Source organism: Artemia franciscana, chromosome 3 (genome assembly GCF_032884065.1).
Source record: "Artemia franciscana chromosome 3, ASM3288406v1, whole genome shotgun sequence".
NCBI lineage: Eukaryota > Metazoa > Arthropoda > Branchiopoda > Anostraca > Artemiidae > Artemia > Artemia franciscana.
Window position 1 is genome coordinate 37,385,256 of NC_088865.1, and position 16,177 is coordinate 37,401,432.

Below are 16,177 nucleotides of genomic sequence, written 5' to 3' on the forward strand. Positions count from 1 at the left end.
CTAGTAAAGGTGTGAGCTGCCCCACAATTACTGAGCTTCCTACACCAAAAGGCTCCATAAGTCACCCCCCAGATTGATATGTGCGATTCCTGGGAGTTCTTTTGGATAAAAATTTATCGTTTAAGTGACATGTTCAAATAATAAGAGTAAAAATTTCCCGTGGACATGGAATCATCCGAAAATTAAAGTGTTTATTTCCTTTTTCTATACTCTGTCTTTTATACTTCTCTCTCATTTACCCTTATAAACATTACTGTTCGTCCGTGTGTATGTCCACGTTTCATTCGGTAGTTGCTCCTATTCACCATTTTCATGAGAAAGTGGCAATAATTCTCCTGTCGACTACACTCACTCCTGTTGACCTCCTCAAGATTAAAGATATTTATGTCTTATCTCTATCTTCGTTGGCCTACCAATACTTCCAGGGAGATTTCCCATGTTTTTTTCGGGACTGCTGAAACTAGTAGGGTAAGTAAATTTGTATACTGTTTGAAATTGGGAGGAAGTAATGATTCCGGCTACTCCCTTGGTTCGTTCACACTTCGGTTCTGGCTGTGACTGTGGGGCGTGCTTGGAACTTGGTTCCTTCTGAGATCCAGCAGTCACGAACACTTGGCTCCTTTAAGAGACCGATGAAAAGTTTCTTATTAAAGGTACATATCTGGTGTTTTTTTTTGTTTGGTTGTTATTGTGTTGGTGTTGGATCCTCGATGCCGTAGAGCATTTTAAATTGCATTTTATTATCGGGTGATTTGAGGGTCGCTGTTTCGTGGTGACTGCCGGTGAGTGGATTTTCTTTTCCTTATAGATTTATATTTAGATGTTATTTAGTATGTTTATGCCAAGTTTTATTATTCTTTATTTGTTCTATATCGTTTCCCAAATCACGGACCACTGAGCCCTTTGGGATATTGTTTTGTTGTTGTTATTCTATGGAAATAAATGGAACTTGAACTTAAAAGCAGACAGGAACTCTGCATTCCAATTTAGGAAAGGGAATAAGCTCGTCAAAACTCAAAAGTACCCAGGAGTTAGGTGATAAACATATTGAATCCTATAGGGGAAAAAATTTTATGCGGGACGCTGAAAGGAGAAATCTAAAACTTTCAAAAACATATATTAAATAAAATGTGAATCAATGAAACATAAAACAAAAGTAAGAAAACTATTGAAGCTCATTTTTGAATCTATTTTCTTTTCTAGGGGAAGATCACGGGTAGTTCTAAAATGCCAAGAGTACCTAGGAGTCGGATGGAAGAAAATAAAAAAGAGGCTGCAGAGCAGAGACTTGGGTTAGAAAAAATACTCGAAAAGCCCTTGATAAAGTGTATCAAGGCCTTAGTGTTTTGAAAGCTCCTGCTATGTTTGGAGTTCCCAGAGCAACATTAGAGCGAGCGTTTTGTGAGTGACCAAAAAATCGATGGGCAAATAGCCACCCTCCCTTGCCACTGTTCCCCAAAATTTTCCGATCAAAATTCTGAGATAGTCATTTTGTTTGGTATACTTTAAAAATAAAATAGCTGTGTCTTTAGGGCTAGAGTCACCCTCACAGTCCGTGGGGAGAGGCCTGTAACTAATGAAATTTCCCCATTGTTTTGCGTATATTATTATTCATTGGGAGTATACAGACATTCTTGGGGGGGGAGAGGTGTTTGGGCTAGGTTTCCATAGGGAGAAGTTTCTTTGGGGAGGTTACTTTTTTTTTGGGGGGGGGGGGTGAGTTTTCAAGTGGAAATTTTACACGAGGTGATTTGATAGAATTCCTATAAGAAATTCTTTTTAATTGTTTCAATTTCTCTTTGGAGACTGAATTTTTGCATTTGGAGATGTTCCGGGGCACTAGAACTTTTAATTTCCGTTTGAATACGCTCTCTTCAGATTTTCTATGACCATTATATCGTACAATCATCCCTTCGAAAAAACACACATTTGCGATCTTCTGGCAAAAAATCTAAAATTCAACATTTTTTAATATAGAAGCTTGAAACTTCTACAGTTTGGCTCCCTGATATGCAATTAAGATTCCTTGAATTTTAGTGGGTGTTTCCCTGTAGTTCGAAAATCAGACAAATTTTCTCAGGCTCGTAACTTTTGAGAAGTAAGACTAAACTTGATGAATCTTATATATTTGGAATCAAGCAGTTCGTACTAACGAACTGTAAGCAAGGAGCGACCCGGCCCAATAGTAACTGAAACTGTAAAAACAGAACTTTGATGCCAGTAGACACATCAAAAGAATCGGGTTTTTATGCTGATTTCAAATATATAGATGTGGGTTCTAGAATATCGTGAGATGGCTCATTCAAACAGAAATTAAAAGTTCTAGTGCCTTTTTAAATGATCAAATAAATGCAGGGCAACTAGGCCCCCTCCTACACTCATTTTCCGACAGTTACCGGATCAAAATTTTGAGATAGCCATTTTTCGTCATAGTCAAAAAACCTAATAACTATGTCCTTGATGATGGCCTAATCCCCCACAGTCCCTGGGGGAAGGGCTGCAAGTTATGATCTTATATTTATTTATAGCCCAACATTTACATATAGTAGCGGTTGTTGGGTAGTATAAAGACGTTTACAGGGAGAATTTTTTCTGGTGGGGGGGTCAGGGAGAGGGGGTTACGCGGGAGGATCTTTCCATGGAGGAATTTTTCCTCGGGGGAAGAAAATTTTCCATGAAGGAGGTGCCAAGCATTATTTAAAAAACGATCAGAAATTAGAAAAAATAGTTTTTTCAACAGAAAGTAAGTTTTTTCAACAAACTTAAAACGAACAGAAATTATTACGCATGTGAGGGGGTTTTCTCCTCGTTAATACCTTTCTCTTTACGATAAAGCTTTTTTAGCACTTGCAAAAGAGCTATTTATTCTAATTAAATGGCCTTTGTGATACAGGGGTTATTCTTGAAGAATTAAAACGAGTAGGTGAACCCCCTCAGATACATAAGGATTTCTGTTAGTTTTAGTTTGAATGTTACTCCTTAATTTTAGTTTTGAAAACTTGTTTTTTTTTATTTAATCAACATAGTAAGCTGATTCTTTCAGCTTATCTGTATAACCGATGTATCTACCATTATCAAAATTCTGTTTTGAGAGCTTTGGATACTATTGAGCGGAGTCACTCCTTGTGTCTCGTAGCTCTCTTGGCGTTTGCAGTTATGAATTTCATAAGAGATGTGAGTTTCATGCGTTTATGTTAGCTTTTGTGTACACATGTATGATCTCGAGTTGCATTTTCGTAATAGCATGTTTTCAATATAGTGGAAGTATATAGGTATATTTTATTAATGTGCCGAATCTAAAATTGTTCCCATTCGACAAAAGTAACGAACTAGTAAAATGGTAAAGGATGAAATTGCGGTTTCGGCTCTGCTGAAATTGAAAAATTTCAGTTGAAATAAAATGTTTTAAAAGAAATAACATTCTGGAATAAACATGATCAGTGACCTTAAGCGGTTTTGATTCTGATTATTTTGAGAAAGGACTGAAGGAACGTGTGTTTTGTCAAAATGTCCATATTCTTCAATTTACAATTCTTTATTGTATATTGTATATACTCTTTATCGTCCTCTTAACCTGTTGCTCTGCAATTTCATTTTCTCTCCTTTTTTCAGACATTGAAGTTGAAGATATTGAAAATCCTGTTTACCGCCGTCCACGAGGATTGGAACAACTAGCAAAGGTAATATAATTTATAAAAAAAAGGAATGTTAAAAACATTTCCTGAACATTCCATTTACATTAACATTCCATTAACATTAACATTAACATTAACATTCCATTATAAAAAAAAGGAATTATATTCCTTAAAGTGACATTCCAAAGTGACATAAAGACATGACATCCTTAAAGTGACATAAGTGACATGACATCCTTAAAGTGACATAAAGGAATTGTGACATTCCATTATAAAAAAAAGGAATGTTAAAAAAAAGGAATGTTAAAAACATTGTCAATACGAAAAAAGTAAAGACAACACAAAAACGAAGAAATTTGGAGTCATTAGCATTGGGTCGGTGACTTGCCGCCACTGAACAAACATCTCACAGCATGTGCTCCACAATTCCGCCATGCTTGGCAAAGTGTCGCAACGCTTGAAACAACCCCAAAATGCTTGACATAGTTACGACACGCTTGACACACGTCAATTGGTGTACATAGTTTCTGAGAGCCCTCGGCCAGTAAAAAAAAAGAAAAAGACAAATGCTAGGCCGAAAATTCTGCCCAGCCTGCCTCAGTGTAAAATTGTTCATTCATGATGAATCTTTATTTTGATTTTTTTTTTTTTTTTTGGATGTCATTCTCTTTCTTTCGTTTCGTTGACTTATATCCTTCTTTTTTTGGAACAAGTAGGGCTAAGCAGAGGCCTTGGCTGAAATATTTCCATTTTTCCTCTTTTTTTTACTGGCCGCTAGTTACCTCGTTTGTCTCGTTTGAAAGTAGTTTCATAACCTACTTTAAATTCCTTATAATTTTAACCTCTCAATAAATAAATACGCCTGTATCATAATATCTATGCTACAGTTTTTAATAAAAAAATCCAACAATATAATTTAACTAAATGCTAATTAATGCTGAAACAACCCGACAAGTCTGTGGGAATCGTGAAAATTTTGCTTTGACTTTAAGCAGTTCGTCAACCGTGACAGTGTGCAAAAAGTCTCAGGATGTATATGAATCAGGCCTCCAGCAGCTAACGATCGATGTTGAACACGACAAAGTGCTGACTTACCATTTAGTTTCATTTCCGTGAGGAAAAAGTTATAAGGCCATTTCTTCATAAAAGATACAAAGAAATCATTAATGAATTGGAGTCTACTACTACTGCTACTAACAACTCACCGCAGCACCAAGCTGCCTGAGGACAACATAGCTACGCATGCTCCTCCTCCATCCCAGTCTATTTGGAGACTCCCTCTTTAAACCCTCCCAAAAAGTTTCAATTTCCTTAAAATATTTCATTGTGACATCATCCCACCCCAGACGAAGACGACCTGCTTTTTGTTTAGCCCTAGACGGTTGGCTGAAAAGGACAATCTTCGGTCATCTGTCATCCTTCGTCTGCAGAACGTGCCCTGATCATCTCAACATTTCTTTCATTATAAATAACTTCGAAGACCACACTGCCTTTCCATGACGACAGTAAAACAGTTCAAAATAGGGATGAAACCTTTTTATTGACAGTGAACAGGTATAAAATTTAACTGGATATTTCGAATACATATAAAGTGTTCATCATCAGCAGTAAAACTCCATCAGCTGTGATATTGCTCCATACTGCTGATGATGAACACTGTATATGTGTTCGAAATATCCAGTTAAATTTTATATCTTTTCACTGTCAATAAAAAGGTTTCATCCCTATTTTGAACTGTTTTACTTTCTTTCATTATAGCCCTAGAAAGCGGGATTGAACCACATTTTTCGTAAAGCCTACTGTTTGAAATAGGATAAGTCAGCCGGGTACCGAGAACAATCCGTAAGCAATTTCTCTGGAAAACATCTAGTAAATCTTCATCCGCTTTTCAAAGCGCCCATGTTTCATACCCATATTTGATCACTGTACATTCCAATATTCTAATCTTGGTTTGCAGACTTATTTTCCTATTCTTTCAAACATTGTTTAACTGTGAAAAAACACCCTTAGCCTTGGATATTTTAACATTCTTCACTTATTTTGACATCTTCATTGCTCCCACCGTCTTTACTAATACTACTACCAAGGTAAGTGAAGCGGCCCACCTGATCAATCTTTTCGTTACCCAAAGTCACACTTTCATCTTCACTTATTCCTAGCCTTAGTGATTTTTCACTAAGATTTTTCGCTTAGTGAATTTTCCAACCTATTCTAGCACCCTGAACTCGTAAAACCTCTAAACGTTCATTCATTTTGCTCACACTTTCATCTAGGAGGCTAAAATCATCAGCATAATCTAAGTCTAGGAGAGTTTTTCCTCTCCATTTGGATCTGTGGTCTTCCATTGCCTTTCCTGTGCTCCTCAAGACAAAGTTCAATTAAATGATCAATATAAAGGGGGATAGAACAAAACCCTACTTAACTCCTGATTTAATACAAAACCAGATACTAACCTCATTTTCTACCTTAACCGCAGCAGTATTATTCTCGTACACAGTACTAATCACTTTAATGTATTTGTCTGGTATGCCATTTATCAGACAAACACAAATGCTACAGCTCTTCTATCAACAGAATTGAACGCTTGCTCATAATCTATAAAACTGAGGATCAAAGGTGTTTGACAACTAAGTCACTCTAAGGTACTCTACTGTTACAACTAATGTAATAACTTGTGTTTCCAACTAATCCAACTCTTACTGAGAAGCTATATCCACTCATAGATGCAAAGAAGCAAGAAATGCTATCAGGAAACATTTAAATGATACACACCAAATCTGTTTCTCCTAAAATCAATAAGAATGAAAGATAAAAATATTGAAACTGTTGAGTAGGCCTTGGCAGTTAAGCGCTGCCACCTTAGATAACATTGGTTTCTTTAAAAAATTTCAGTCCTTTAATAACATCTTTGAGGAAGAAGATTCAGCGCTTCATCATAACGTCAACATCCTTACCATAGTCGAATCAAAGATTCTTTAGATAAAGTGGAGGAGCCTTCGATCCTTTCAGTTGGGTAGTCTGAACCCCAACCAAGTTTGAATCATCATTTAGAACTTATCAAATTAGCTTTGCTGAGTCATCAACAGGGGTGCTAATTGGAGGAGGGCAGGGGAAGGGGTAGTTACCGTATTTAGATTTTGGAAAAAAACCTTCTTGTCTGTCTTCGTTTAAGAAATTGAAGAAAAATGCCCCCTACTGGTGGCCCAAGTCCCCGATCTCAGTTTTATCATTAAATTTTCCTTTCCAATATTAAATTTTGACCCCTAGCATTAATTAAAATTACGCTTTAGCGAACTAATAAACGTTCAAATGGGGATAAATATATTTATTAGACAGCTAAAACAGGTTCAAAAGTCTATATATTTTGATCACATATACAGCGACTCTCATCAGTAGAAATACTAAATTGAAACTAACACATTTATTAACAACTAACACAATAATTAACTTTGGGGTAATTCCAAAAGTGATGAAGGTCAGGTTATTCACTTGATTTTTTTTTAGAAAATAAGTCATTTACGTCAAAAATAAGTTTTAGCATTATCTGAATATTAGCACAATTAATTCTCTTTGTGAATGGTCCAAAAACTATTTATTTTGAACGAGCGAAAAGCAAGTTTGCAATGTTTGTCGTATTTTCGTTAAAAATGAAATGATAATAAATAACAGAAACATTCAGTTATAATTTCAGGCTACACATTTCTCCAAAAAAGAACTGAAAAGGCTATATAGAGACTTCAAGGCGGCTTATCCTTCGGGAGTTATAAAAGAGGAAAATTTCAAAGCCGGATACACTCAGCTTTTTCCAAAAGGAGGTAATATTTATGTTCTCTTTTTTATTTATTTCTAAGCTCTGAATAAAACATGACATTATTGATTGTTATTTTAGATTAATTAATATGATATAGGCCACATAGCTCTTTACTCATCGCTAGGTGAGGAAATCTATGTTTTGACCAAGGTGGGCCCAGGATGGTACAGACCCTCCATTTAATTAGAGATCCAAGAGACCTCTTGCTGTCTGATCTCAAGCCGGCTTAAGCGCTTCTTTTAGATTAGACAAGATGTGCTAGTCCACGTGCTGTAGTATCTATGGAACCGTTGTTTTTCTTAAGACAAAAACAAAATCAATGATTTAAAGAAAATGAATATTGCTACTTAGAATGTTACGACGTTAAAAATAACTATCGTATCGAGATTTTGACTGACGGATACATACGCTTTGAAATGAACTTACTAGGAATTTCAGAAACTCAAAACACATTCTTCAAACACATTCTTTTGTTCTCGATCTTACTTTAATCTAATCACTTTTGATCTTAAAAGGGGCACTAGAACTCTCAATTTCCAATTGAATGAGCCATGTCCGAAGTTTCTAAGACCGCCCTTTATATACGAAGAAGTCAGGAGAAAAGAAATAAACAGAGACAACAGATTTCTTTACTAAGTACCCATTACTGAGGGCACATGAATGCTGCAGTTTTAACCACCGCGCTCTTTACATCGCTACCATTCAAGGTTCAAGGGTAATATAATATGAGATTAGGGGATATAAGGTTTGCTTACTCTGGCAGTAATGATGTGGTAAAGAGACACTGTGTATGGCTCATGATGAATTGGGAAGCTGCTAAGTCTTGTTTAGGTTGGAAGTTACTAATAATAGAATCCTAATTAATCATTTTATGCCTAAAAAATACAGGGTATTAGTCATAGTAGTATATACTCCTGCAGAACCGACTGACCGAGATAGTTGTGAATCAGATAAATTTCATTTACAGCTACAGGAACAAATGCAATTGGTACCAAGCAAAAAAAATGGTGTTTTATTCGGAAATTTTAACGCCAAGATTGGTAAAAATAGGGTTAAAGTAGGTAAAAATAAGATTAAAAGTAAAGATTAATATCTAATAGCGTCTAAAATTAATTTAAATCTAAAATTTAGTAGGGTAATTACCTTAAAACCTCAGGCGTGATAAATGATGCAGATAATGTGTTAAATGTGTTTTTTTTTAATATGTGGCTTATGAGGTTAGAAATAAGTACTGGAGATTATAAATGTGGTTTTGAAAAAGGGAAAGTATCTAGCGATTTTAGGAAAGCTCTTAATTAGTGATGAGACCAAATATAGTAATTATAGAGGCATTAGCCTCGTTTTGCATGTTGTAAATTGCTTAGTATGATGATACTAATTAGACTTAGATATGCAGTAGATAGTTTTAAGTGAATAATAGTGTTGCTTTAGGAAGGATAGAGGATGTTTTTACCGAATTTCCACTCTTAGATTAGTATTTAAGAGGGGCTTGAGTCACGAAGCGCCTTTAGTCATCAGTTTTGTAGATTATAACCCATAGTTTGATTGATATGATAGAAGAGTTTTAGCGAAGGTCTTACCCTTGTGTAGTATACCAGACAAATACATTAAAGTGATTATTTACAAGAATAAAATTACTGCGGTTAAGGTAGGAAATGAAGTTCATAACTGATTTCGTACTGTATAAGGAGTTAGCAGGATTGCATCCTATCCCTATTTATATTAATCATTTTAATGGATTTTGTCTTAAAGAGCACAGCAAAGTCAATGGGAGAACATGGAAGCAATTGGAGGAATAAAACTCTCCTAGACTAAGCTGACGATTTAACTTCGGAGATGAAAGTGTTAGCAAAATGAACAAATTTTTAGAGGTTTTCCGAGTTCAGAGGGCAAGAATAGGTTCTAAAGTTAATGTTAGCAAGACTAAGTCACTAAGGCTAGGAATAAGTGAAGATAAACAGGGAATCCTGGGTAACAAGAAGATCGATCTAGTGGGCAGCTTCACTTACCTAGGTAGTGTTGTAAGAAAACACAGTAGGTGCAATGAAGATACTAAATATAGAATAGCCAAGACCCAGGGTGTTTTTTTACATTTGGAAAAAGTTTGGAAAGTTTTACATTTGGAAGAAGATAAATCTATGAACCGAAATTAGAATATTGGAAGCCACAATGATGGCAGGGGTCAAATTAGGCTTGGGTGCTCCAAAGAATGGCGGAAGATTTGCTAAATATTTTCTAGGGATTTGAAATGAACAAAATCATTACAAGCAAGAGTTTGGCTATTGCCTCTTTCTAACTGTAACAAGGAATTGGAACCTTCGATTTCCAATCGATTGAGCCCGATTCAAAGTTTAGAAAACCACTTTTTCCATAAAAACCTTTTATGTTAACAACAGACAGCTTGCAAAATTTGGAGCATTTGTTCTGGGGACTATGGGGTTTTTTTTCAGCCCCGGAGGTGTAGTTGCTTGACATCCAGACTATTTTGAGCAAAATGGCTATCTAAAAATTTTGATTGGTTGCAGTTGAGGAGAAGAGGATGTGGGAGGCTAGTTGAATTCCTGTCACTTTTGACTTTTAAAACGGATCTACAACTTTCAGGTTCCAATCAAATGAGTCTCCTCCAAAGTTTTTACGACCACCCTTCCCATATAAAGTGCCACTGGGAAAAAAACTTAAAACATTGAAGCCATATGGCCTTTACTATAGGCAACGCAAATGGGAGGATATCCTAAGAAAAAATTTCAGGCAAATGATAACATACTGGAAGGGTGTAAAGAATGTGGCTTTGAATAGATTGGGATGGAAGAGGGGCGTGTGGAGCTATGTTGGGCTCAGGTGGCTTTGTGTTGCGGTGAGTTGTTAGTAGTAGTAGAAGTAGTAGTAGTAATTGTTTTTCAGAAAAGCACAAATGACGCAGTAGGCTTTAGACTTTTACAGTTAGGGGAGGGGGAAGGAGGCAGCAGTCAAACTCTTGTTTGTAGTAGTTTTGTTCATTTTAAGTTTTATTTGAATGTTCAATTTAAAATTTGCTGATTTTAAGATTTACTAAATCGTTCATATTAGTACCTGTTATATGTTTGTTTAATATGATTGTTTATTTAATATCTGTTCGCTTTAGGTTTTATTTACTCTTTTATGGTAATTTCTCGTCGTTTTATTTCAAATTATTATAGGAATTTATTTCTTATGGTCCTAAGTTTAATATGGCTCTTTATTTTTCTCAGAAAACTTCTTTTCAGATAGTTTTTTTTATCCATTTTTTTTCGTTTTTGATTTTAATGTTTAAAATTTTTCAATATTCCCCGGTTCAATATCAAATTTTTTTGTTTTCAATATCAAAGTTCGTCAAAGTGTCAAAACATCGAAGTGATGTTATTTTCTGCACTAAAGTTTCGAAGTTCAACATTCCTTTCAACATTCCCTGAAAATAGTCGCAAATAGATAGCAGCATTAGCAGTAGTAATAGTGGCCTTCAAAGTTTCAATTTAATACCCTTACCCGTTCTAAGTTATTGCAGGTACGTCTCTTTTATAAATTGAATTCATGTAGTTTCTTTTGGTTTGTCTCAACATACCTCTCAACACTTCTCAAAAAATTGCCCTAATAGACTTGGCCTTTTTGGATACACTCACATCAAACATTCACCCCATCCCAAATGATAAATCCTCCGTGTAAAATATAGAAAACTTGCTTAATTTGAATTCCTTGCCCCGAGGGCTGATGGGAAATGGCAATTCCAAGGCATAGCTATTAGATATTGTGAGTGTTTGGAATAAAATGGATTTTTAAGATCTCTATCGGTTTTAAGGGGAGTATCTAATAGGGTAAGAGGGAGGGAACGCCCTTTGTTTCCTTTTCAACATACCTTTAAACTTTCTACTTAATAACCTTAGCCAATCCTCTGATATTGCTGTTGTGTCCTTTTAAAAATCCGCCTGCACATAGTTTACTTTGATTTTGTTTGACATCCATCTAAAAGTTTTCTAAAAGTTCTACCCTAATATTATTACCCTTTTTAGAGACAACATGATCAAACATGCCCTATTTTCCCAATAAACAGTCTTTTATATAAGCAATGTGGTACTTATTTAACTTACAACACTTGCCTCAGGGACTGCGGGGTTAGGATATCCCCTCAGGCATAGTTGTTTAATTTGTCTGCTATTCTTAACAAGATAGCTATTACAAAATTTTGATCAGATATCTTCGGAAGGTGGGCAGCTACAAAGGAAATGAGTGGGGGACTGGCTGTCCTCCGACCACATTTTAACACAAAATATGCCCTGAGAGTTTAATCTTAGTACCCTCAGCTGATCTTCTGACATTGCAGAGACACCTTTTTGATTTACAGGATGCATATAATTTCTTTTGATTTAGTTTAACATGCCCTTCAACATTCCCCAAACTTTCGCCTTAATACCTTTAGCCTTTTCAGACACACTAGGATTAAACATCCCCTTTTTCGTAACAAAAAAAGGGAAATTGCAAAATTTACAATTCTTACCCTGGGGATATGGGGGTCATTGCATCCCCGGAAGCATAGTAACTAGACTTTTTGGTTGTTTTAACCAAAATGGGCTTTTGTAATTTCGATCATTGGTGAGGAAAGGGAGTATCTAAGAAGGGCGGGGGGTGTGTTGCCCTTCAATAGCTCTTTAACATTCCCTGAAAATTTCAAATTAATATCCTCAGCTGTTCCTTAGATATTGATTTTACGTCCTTCTGAAACTCAGCACGCCCACGGTGTGTTCTATTGTGTTCAGCATCCCTCGTCAGAGCTGTAGGGGGTTGTGTCATCTCTATAGGCATAGTTATTTGAGCTATTGACAATACTGAACAAGATGACTATTTCAAAATTTAAATCAAGTATTTTTTGGAGGGAGGATAACAAAAAAGGCGTAGGTGGAGGCTGTTGCTCCCTTGACCACTTCCCGACTTCCCCCTCATAACGTCCTGTAAGTTTTGACTCAATACTTTCAGCCGTTCTTAAAATATTGCATACCCTTCTTTTAGATAAACTGCATGTAGTACTAAATATGATTTAGTGCTGCATGGGAAAAGGCATTAAATCATAATGCCTCTTGATTTAGTGAATTAATGAAAAAAAAATCAGTTGAAAGTAAGGACCAACATTAAAACTTAAAATTAACAGAAATTTTTACGTTTATAAGGGGATTCGCCCCCTCGTCAATACCTCGCTATAGACGCTAAATTTCGAATTCTGTTTCAATTCTTTAATGACCACTGAATCACAAAGGCCATTTAATTAGAATGAATAGCTCTTTTGAAAGTACTAAAATATTTTAGGATAAAGAACAAGGTATTGGCGAGGGGGCAAACCCCCTCATATACGTAATAATTTCTTCTCGTTTTAAGTTTTAATGTTGCTCCTTACTTTCAGTTGTAAAAACTTGTTTTTTAATTTAATTTCAGATTATTTTTTAAATAATTATGGGAAAACCGCCACCCTCTTCATGGAAGGTTCTCTTCCCCCATGAAATATTCCTCCATGGAAAGATCCTCTCACGTGAATTCCTCCCCCAAACCTCCACCCCCCCCCCCCACACCCACCAGAGAAAATCACCCTGAAAACGTCTGTAAATTTCCTAATAACGAATACTATATGTAAAGTCCGTAACTTGCAGCCCTTTCCCTAGGAACTGTTGGGGATTAAGTCATTCTCAGAGACATAGCTATTAGATTTATCGACTATGCTGAACAAAACTACCATCTTAAAATTTTGATCCGATTATTTTGGTAAAAAATGGGCGTTGGAGGAGGCCTAGCTGCCATCCAATTTTTTGGTCACTTAAAAGGTCACTAGAGCTTTTAAACTCCATTCAAATGAGCCTTCTCGTGGCATTAAAGCACCAATGGGTCAAAAGAATCACCCCTGAAAAAAAACACAAAAAGCAAAAAATAAATGAACATGCACCATTATCTTCTTCTGGCCAAAAGTACAGAATTCCACAAATTCTGTGGAATTCTTGAAACCTCTACAATAGGGTTCTTCGATACGCTGAATCTAATGGTGGGATTTTCATTAAGATTCTATGAATTTTACGAGGTGTTTTCCTCTTTTTTTAAAAATAAGGCAAATTTTCTCAAGCTTGTAACTTTTGGTGGGTAAGAATTAATTTGGTGAGATTCATTCATTTAAAATCAGCATAAAATATGAATCTTTTGATGTATCTATTGGTATCGAAATTCCGTTTTTTAGAGTTTCAGTTAGTATTGTGCCGACACCTCTCAATATACCCCTCTACATTCTCCGAAGTTTCACCTCAATGCCCTCACCCTTTTCGAACACACCTAAAATCAAATATTTTCCCTTTTTCAAATAGTAAATCCTGCATGCAAACAATGGGCAAATTGTATAATTTTCAATCCTTCCCCTGGGGCTATAGGGCCATTGCATCCCAGGCAGTATAGTTATTAGAGCTTTTATTAGTTTGAACAAAATAAAATCCCAAAATTTTGATCAGATCCCTTTCAAAAACAAGTTTGTCCGACTCGTAAAAACGCAAAAAAATGGATGTAAACACATTTTTGATGCGTTTTTAAAAGTTTCTTTTTTGTAACCCCCATCCCCCGAAAAAAACTTCGTAAATCCCCCGTAAAAACATCCTGGATATGGCCCTAGCTTGGAGTTTAGTAAAATCAAAGAAATTTATTTATAATTTCTAAATAAGTAATACTAGCAACTTAATTTCTAATAGTTCTGAAATACAGTTCGTTACAGCGAACTTTTTGATGAATTTGAACACAGCATCTATGCATGTCATTCATGTCTAGTTTAACATTCACTTAATCCAAAACTTAATACTTTAGTCTATGTATGTTTTGCATTGATAAGGGGATGGACCCATAATAATTAGTTCAAATGTAATGAGAAACCAAACACACTCCTTAGGAGCGGTGATTTGTTCCTTCAATATATGTTTCTTTGTGTTGTTTCTTTTGGGATTCTCTTGATATTGATGGGGAGATTTCTCGTCTCTATAAAGGAGTAATTGGGGATTTTCTTTCTAGTTCTTGTTGCTCTTTATTGCTTCTAATTATTTAGCAGAGATAAAGAAAGCTTTTGGAGGATAGCATATCTTGGAGTTATGTCGCATAAAAGTAAAAACTTTTATTTTACAATTAAGAATAAGAATAAAATTTTAATTGAGGAGAAATACCACGTTTGAAAATGAAGCTTAAGATTGTTTTAGCCCTGCTTTAAATATAATGGTGCCCTGCTCTTTCGTGAAAATTAACTACGTAAAAAAAGGCTGTTTTTATATACTGACTTTAATTTTGTTTGAAATTCAGGGAAATATTAAATACCTTATTTTTTGTATATGTAGTTTTTGGCTCAAGATAAAAGTAACCAAATTTTGCTTCTCGGGAATCGTCACGCACAGCTGTAAGCATTCTAAGCCATTATTCAGTATTGTTTGTTCTTCAATGTTTTTTCTTACCCAAAAACAAATAAAAAAGTTTTGCGGTTGCCAAGACGGGCAAAAACATTATAGAATCTTACCAATCGGATTGAATGAAGAAAATAATGTGTATACATCTTGATAGTGTAACTATTTGCAGAAGGCTCTGCAGGTTGCAGAATATTCAATATTGACATATACCCAGCAGGAGGTGTTCAGGCTGAGAAAGACTTTCGTTGAAAAAAAGAACGGCAGATTTAGAAGTATTGAAAGCCAGGCCGATTTTTCGGTATTTATCTCGTAGGATTGAGGAATTCGATTGCAGACCCCTAATAGACCGACTTAGATTTAATAGATCGCCCCCGTATTTAAGTAGCGACACATTTATATTTTTGGAGATACATGAAACATTGACACATGCCTGGGCATTTAGAACACTGTTATTGTACAAACTTGGGGATAATAATGAACCCTGGCGGACACATTTCTTTACAGGAAGAACCACTGATGTGATGCGGTTACCTATCTTTATACGCGCTTTTAAACGACAATACATATCGTACAGTACGCTAGTGACACGGAGGTTTACACCTTGCTGGTAAGTGGCTAAAAGGGCCTGAGCGTGAATCGACGAATCAAACGCTCTACTCACATCAAAAGCACCAATCACTATAAAGTCACCAGATTCGTGAGAATCTGCTAGAATAGCGGCAAGACTGGAGAGAGCGTGAGCACAACCCACACCGGGTCGGAAACCGAACTGGTGGTCAGGCATTCGGCACGAATATTGAATTTATTTTGAGACTAAGATCTCTAGAACTTTACAGAGCAATAGAGCATCAGTGATGGGCCTGTACGAAGAGCATTGGTCCGGTGCTTTCCCTTTTTTAAGGATGGGCGAGAGCAAACCGACACAAATAGAGTCAGGTATATACCAGTGGTGAAAATAATCTGGAATAGCAGCGTCAGATATTCAATAAGCATAGCGGTACCGTGTAGCAGATTTAGTGCGCAGAGTTCGTCTACACCACGGGAATGTTTCTTCTTCAGCTTTAAAATAGCTTCATGTACGCTTCCGTAAGTAACGACAAAATCAGGGAGACACTGGTTGGATAATACCGATTCGAGCCGATTTGCGAAGGGATTAGACGTATTTGGGTCGGGGGCACTGAATTCGTTGGAAAAGTACAATTCCCAATCTTTTTCGCTAATCGACTCATGGGGTTTTCCAGCGGCCGGTTCGCTCACCAGGCTTTCCAGATTAGTTTTGGGTCACTTACGATTCTGGAGGTGTACTCTTCTTT

The 16,177-nt window shown here is 36.1% G+C and overlaps 1 protein-coding gene across 2 annotated transcripts in view; it reads left to right on the forward strand.

Annotated features, from left to right (window-relative positions):
• Nucleotides 1-16,177, forward strand: part of LOC136025247 (Kv channel-interacting protein 1-like) — a 333,579-nt gene that overhangs the window by 91,092 nt on the left and 226,310 nt on the right. For both annotated transcript variants that reach the window (XM_065701082.1, XM_065701083.1), the window contains 2 exons: nt 3,613-3,680; nt 7,327-7,450. In XM_065701082.1, coding sequence (XP_065557154.1) covers nt 3,613-3,680; nt 7,327-7,450 — 192 coding nt within the window. The remainder of the gene's footprint in view (nt 1-3,612; nt 3,681-7,326; nt 7,451-16,177) is intronic.